Source organism: Penaeus vannamei, chromosome 9 (assembly GCF_042767895.1).
Source record: "Penaeus vannamei isolate JL-2024 chromosome 9, ASM4276789v1, whole genome shotgun sequence".
NCBI lineage: Eukaryota > Metazoa > Arthropoda > Malacostraca > Decapoda > Penaeidae > Penaeus > Penaeus vannamei.
This window is the reverse complement of record NC_091557.1, coordinates 18289170-18296380: the sequence shown is the minus strand read 5'-3', so window position 1 is coordinate 18296380 and position 7211 is coordinate 18289170. Positions and strand designations below refer to the sequence as shown.

General features: G+C 35.4%; 1 protein-coding gene across 1 annotated transcript; it reads right to left on the bottom strand.

Annotated features, from left to right (window-relative positions):
- Nucleotides 1-1630: 1630 nt before the first annotated feature.
- Nucleotides 1631-2707, bottom strand: LOC138862538 (rhoptry surface protein CERLI2-like). The gene is made up of 5 exons (XM_070124942.1): nucleotides 2518-2707; nucleotides 2229-2415; nucleotides 2029-2131; nucleotides 1789-1928; nucleotides 1631-1733 (listed from the first exon to the last, which is right to left on the bottom strand). Exons 1-5 carry the CDS (start codon nucleotides 2705-2707, stop codon nucleotides 1631-1633), a joined length of 723 nt encoding a protein of 240 aa, XP_069981043.1.
- Nucleotides 2708-7211: the final 4504 nt, after the last annotated feature.

Below are 7211 nucleotides of genomic sequence, written 5' to 3'. Positions count from 1 at the left end.
CTTTGCTATACTGGTATGCCTTTTAAAATGTCGAATAAATAATGATCTCGACACGTGTGTGTGTGTGTTTGTGTGCGTGCGTGTGCGTGTGTGTGCGCAAACGCACTTGTCACTAGTTATTTTCAGTCTACATCAAGATAACATTACTGGAAGAACAGAATGCAGTATCCTCAGTAGGGATACCTTTTGCAGTTATCAGTGGATAATTTCTTTGTCAGTTGATAATAAAAACTCGTTATGTTTTGGTCTTTCTATCTAGATCCATAAATTTTCTAAAGTGTACTGTTCAGAAGCAAAGGGTGTTTATTCATTTAATTTGAAATAATTTCTCGATGTTCTATGTTTATTTTGTTGGCATTGCTTATGCACTTGGGAAATCATGGGTTTCCCTCGCGTTCCCAGGTGGTTGTGGAAGTGAAATAGATTATTCTTGACTATTGCATATTAATGAAATTCAACAGACGTCATCTTATAATATAATTGACTGTGCCTATTTATAGAGGGTTGACTTATTATTTTGCTGGTAAGTTATACTGATTTCCTTTTTTATGTAAATGTTATTCAAGGTTTGTCTAATTGATCATTCCATATGAATAATGGAAAGCCATTCTTTCTTAGAGTGTAAGCTAGAGGCTTTTAGCCAGAGGCCTGTGAACGTTTATCTTATGTAGCAGTTGAAACTCTTCTATTATATATGTCATAGCCTTGTCAGTAAAGAAACAATTTGTGGTAACGAAGTCTATATGCTTTATAAAAATAAAAATATTTTCGTCAATAAATCTACGATCAAATATTCAGTGGTAACACTGATCCAGAGATTGAATTAGGAGAGTCATGCATACTAATATAGTTTCAAATAACACACACACACACACACACTCACACACACACACACACACACACACACACACACACACACACACACACACACACACACACACACACACACACACACACACACACACACACACACACTCACACACACACACACACACACACACACACACACACACACACACACACACACACACACACACACACACACACACACACACACACACACACACACACACAGACACACACACACACACACACACACACTCACAAACACACACTCACACACACACGCACACTCACACACACACACACTCACACACACACACATACACACACACACACACACACACACACACTTACACACACTCACACACACACACACACTCACACACACACATACACACACACACGCACACACACTCACACACACACACACTCACACACACACACACACACACACACACACACACACACACACACACACACACACACACACACACACACACACACACACTCACACACACACACACACACACTCACACATACATATATATTTGTATATATATATATATATATGTGTGTGTGTGTTTGTATATATATATTATATGCACACACACACACACACACTATCACACACACACACACACACTCACACAAACAAACACATAAACATGCACACATACATGTATATATATAAATATATGTACACACACACAGGTAGAAGTACATCACATCACGTAAAATCACATTATATCATATCAGATCACATCAAAGCAGGACAGATCACATCAGATCAGGTCATATTACACCAGATCAGGTCTGACCTGTAATTTGACTTGATCTGATATATTTTGACGTGATCTGATGTGATTTGACCTGAAGTGATGTAATCTGACCTGGCATGATGTAATTTGACATGATGTGATATGACTATATATAATGTGACCTTACCTTACCTGATCTGATGTAATCTGACCTTGTGTAATTTGACCTGATCTGTGATTTGACCTGTTCTGACGAAATTTGACCAGATCTAATGCGATTTGACCTGATTTGGTCATTTGATCTGATCTGATGTGATCTGGCCTGATCTGAGGTGATAAGATATGATATGATATGATGTGATATGACCGTATATAATGTGACCTTACCTTACCTGACGTGATCTGACCTGATTTCATGTGATTTTACTTGGTCTGATGTAATTTGACCACATTTTAAGCGATTTAGCCAGATCTGGTGTGATCTAACCTGATCAGATGTGATGACCTTATCTAAGGTGGTCTGACCTGATCTGAAGTAATTCGACCTGATCTTATGTGATATGACCTGGTCTAATGTCTAATTTCACCTAATCAGATGTAATTTGACCACAACTAATTCGATTTCACCTAATCTGATGTAATTTGACCTGATCTGATGCAATCTGACCTGATATGATGTAATTTGGCCGTATTTGATGTGACCTTACCTTATCTGACGGGATCTGACCTGCACTGATGTGGCAGCCTGATCCAATGTAATCTGACCTGATTTGATCTGATCTGATCTGACCTGGTTTGATGTAATTTGACAAACCTAATGTGAATTGACCAAACAAGATGTTATATAACCGTATAACTATTCTGGTGTAATTTGACCTGATCTGGTGTGATCTGACCTGATATGATGTGATCTTACCTGGTCTAATGTGATCTGACCTGATCTGATGTAATATAACATGCTCCGATGTGATCTTAACTGGTCTGATGTAATTTGACCTTATCTGATGTGATCTTAACTGGTCTGATGTAATTTCCCCTAATCTGATGTGATTTGACCTTATCTGATGAAATCGGATCTGATCCCATGATGACATCTGACTTGACATGATGTTATATAATCGCAATTGATGTGATACCTTACCTGACGTGATCTGACCTGATCTGGTGTAATCTGACCTGTTCTGATGTGAACTGACCTGATCAGATGTGGTCTGCCCGTATTTGATATGACTTTACCTTATCTGGCGTGATCTGACCTGATCTGATGTAATCTGACCTGATCTGAAGTGATCTGACCTGATCTGATGTGATTTGATCTGATCAGATATGATTGACCGTATTTGACGTGACCTTACCGTATCTGACGTGATCTGACCTGATCTGATGTTATCTGACCTGCTCATGTAATTTTACCTGCTTTGATGTAATGTCCTGATCTGATGCGATTTGACCTGATCTAATATAATTTTACCTGACATGATGTGATCTGATCTTATTATATTTGATGTGGCTTGGCCAGATCTGGTGTGATTTAAACTGATATATGATTTAACCTGAATTGATGTGATGACCTGATCTGATGTGATCTGACCTGGTCTGAAGTAATTTTACCTGATCTAACCTGACATGACGTGATCTGACCGAATCTGATGCAGTCTGATCTGATCTGATGTAATGTGACCTGATATGATGTGATCTGACCTGGTCTGATATAATTTGACCTGATCTGTTGTAATTTGACCTGATCTGATGCAATCTGACTTGATCTGATGTGATATGATCATATTTGATGTGGCCTGGCCAGATCTGGTGTGATTTGACCTGATATATGACCTGATCTTATGTAATCTGATATGATGTGATCTGACCTGATATGATATGCCTAACCTGATCTAATGTGATTTGACCTGATCGGATGTGATTTGACCCGATTTGATGTAATCTAACCTGTTCTCATATGATTTGATGTGATCTGACTTGCTTTGATAGGATATGACCTGGTCTTATGTGATCCGACCTGACTTAAGGTGATTGCCCTATCTGATGTGATATGAACTGATATGATATGATATGATATGATCTTATGTATTCTGATGTGATCTGACCTGGTTTTATGTATTCTGATGCGATCTGACCTGACCTGATGTAATCTGAAAATAACGAACTTGGTAATGAATTACCAAGTGTGGATAATTCGTTTCGGTTATTCTGAATGCGCTTAATCATAGTTTTCATCATTATTATCCCGTAAGTCTTGGTATTTCTCTGAGAAGGCGCATTCACATTCGAACAGCTGAGTGGGAAAACATCATCTGCTTGTTTCAGCTTGAGCAACTACTAGCTAGGTGGTTCCAAGGAGGTTTAATATCTAAAGTCTAGGAACCTTTTCCAATACATGTGCTGTAGGATATCTGATACACGGAAAAAATACCTGTTCATTCTAATGAAATGCATATTCATTTCGCTCTATTTCTGTTTCATTTATGCAATATTCATGTTCCTTCTCTTTGTCTATGCACATCTGTTTACCTAGCTGTAAATGAAATTGTCATATTTGTCCTATATCAGAAAAGTTATTTTTATACATTATCTTGATATGTTTATGCATTAAACTGACGAATACATCGATGTGCGTGTGTGTGGAGGAACTGAAATTGTTAAACAATGTATTTAGATTCTTTTCTTTATATTTCATACACATTTTGAACCCCTTCCCGCGCAAAATATGATGGCATATGATTGACAACTATATATACATATATATATATACATATATATATATATATATATATATATATATATATATGTATATTATATATATATATATATATAAATACATATAATATATATATATATATATATAATGTATATATAATATGAATATATAATTATATATGTATATATACAATATATATATATATACATATATATATTTAATTATATATATGTATATATTTATATATACATAATACACATATATATATATACATAATACACACACACACACACACACACACACACACACACACACACACACACACACACACACACACACACACACATATATATATATACATAATATATATATGTGTGTGCCTGTAATTGTTTGTGTATATATGCATATTTTTTCCTTCTTTTTCATTGTTCTTTCTGGATGGCTTCAATTATTCGACTTATTTCTAGGATACTTATTAGTTTTGAAAATACTTTTGCTATTTTATCTTCTAAAAAGAAAAACGGCAATAATTGTAGAAAAAGAAGACAAATATTGGGGAGATTTATGCTTAAAAGATTTATCGTTATTCAAAACCTTAGAACGGAGGTTCTTAACATGATCTATTAGCTGCTGGGAGGCTGTTTCACTAACTGGTTCACAAACATTGACAATATTCGCTCACAGTTTAAATCTGGTTTGAGCCACATGTCGAAAGGACCAGGTCGCTTATACCATACAACCACTTCGTAATTGTATAGGGCAGTTATCCAGCACGAATATGATTGTATTTTGGGGAAAGGCGGAGGCATAGGAGTGCACTGATAGGAGGAACATTTCCTTTAACAATTCAATATATTTGTCTACACTGAAACTCCTCTATCTTTTGACGAATTCGCCAACATGATGCAAGATCAACCCTCACTTATCACAGGCCACTCCTCGCTGTTTCATAGAGAGGTCGTCTGTCGTATCCGAAAAGGAAATATTATTAGAAATTAGATCATGAAATATGATGTACAGGGAACTATCATGTGTATATATATATATATATATATATATATATATATATATATATATATATATATATATATATATATATATATATATATGTATATATATATGTATATATATATACATTTAATATATTTATATATATATATATATATATATATATATATATATATATATATATATATATACATATATATATATATATATATATATATATATATATATATATATATATATATATGTATATGTACATCACAGTCTGAGTTAGATTCATTTATGAAAAATTATAGAGTAAACAAAATTTACAAGCGTTATCTCATCTAATAATGGAGCTTCGAGTGCCTGGTGTAACATTTTTTCTTTTCTTACTGATCTTCAGCAGTGATGTAGATCTTTCCCCACATACTGCTGGACGACCTGGAGGCGACATTGGCGATGTCGTTTGTTTAATCTCTCTTTGGTGACGCTCTGTGATGTATTCCATATGTATGTGGTCGTTACTTCCATCGTGCGCCCTGTTATTGGGATGTGTAGATCTTCATGAATTTTAACTGCACTGATGAAGGAGCATCCTGGGCTTCGGTGGTCTTTCACGGAGCGCCGAAACAGGGTGGTCGTATACCATCGACCGCGGGATACCCAGCTCTGGGAATTCCACTGCGAGAGAAATCCCTTTCCCTCATGCCAGTGGCGCGGCCTCTATTTGCACTTTCAGCTTGCCTTGCATCCATCCTGAAGATGTTAGCTTGGCAGCCTCGTTCTCATATGTCATTATGACGTCATATACCATGGGGCATATTTTCTTTCACATTTAGTATATATATTAGGCTCAGTCGAGAAGTAAATGTTCATAAATTCAGGAATATTTATAATCGTAATTAGATTTCATATTTTTTTTCTAGATGGCTCTTTCTGTTAACTATTCAAGCTCCGATTCAACAAACAATTGCTTACGCGACTTTTCATAAACTGAAAAAGTATTATTTCTAACAAAAACATAATGATAACATGATGATACCATATTAAAACTTTAATTTTCCTGGAATGGTTGGTATGCTGATTTAGTCTGTCTACGCAGATACTGTAAACAGATTAGAACTGACAAACAGAAGGGAAATAAAAATTGCATATACGACAGAAAAAATGGAGAGCGAGATGAGCTGCCCATTTCATTAGAATGAACTAGATTTTTCTTTTCTTATCTTTCCTAATGTATTAGATATCATACAGCACATGTATTGGGAGTAGACTTCGGATGTTCACCCTCCTTGAAGCCAACTTCAGTATTTGCTCAAGTTGAAACAAGCAAATATGTATTTTTCCCTCAGCCGTTCGAGTGTGGATGCGTCTCCTCATACAAACGACAAGGCTTATGGAATGATAATGGTGAAAACATGTCCCGAGTGAAGCGCAAGGGAGAGGGCATTCAGAAAAAAACGAAACAATATCCCACTGCAAAGTCATTCTTTAACTAATATCACATGTTTTTATCATCTATCTGAAAAAAACGGAAGATCAAATGCCTTGCGTAGTTTTCAAAATTAAATATTAATACACTTACTGATTATCTGTATTCTACCAATCACACCATTTGTTACAAACTACCTGTGGTGTTCGCCTCATTTATAAAAATACTGTTTATGCCATGTTTACTTGGAGGTGGTTGCCTGATGTACGTGCAAGAATACTGAAATATAATTCCGGAACACTACATATATGTATATATTATAAATCAGGAATACATCTTAAAAATATAGAATATCGATATATCTAGGAGGTATCGTATCTGTATATAATGGCCTGGAGAAGGCAAGTTCACACATTGATGTGCATGCATGCAGTTGCATGCCACAAAAAATAAATAAATAATTTCTTTTACTAAA

Coding starts and splice junctions, on each gene's coding strand:
- LOC138862538 (XM_070124942.1), bottom strand. CDS start 2,707: ATGTCAAGTCAGATGTCATCATGGGATCAGATCCGATTTCATCAGATA. Junction 2,416..2,517: donor GTCAGATCACATTAGACCAG/GTAAGATCACAT, acceptor AATTCACATTAG/GTTTGTCAAATTACATCAAA. Junction 1,929..2,028: donor GTCAAATTACATCAGACCAA/GTAAAATCACAT, acceptor TTATCACCTCAG/ATCAGGCCAGATCACATCAG.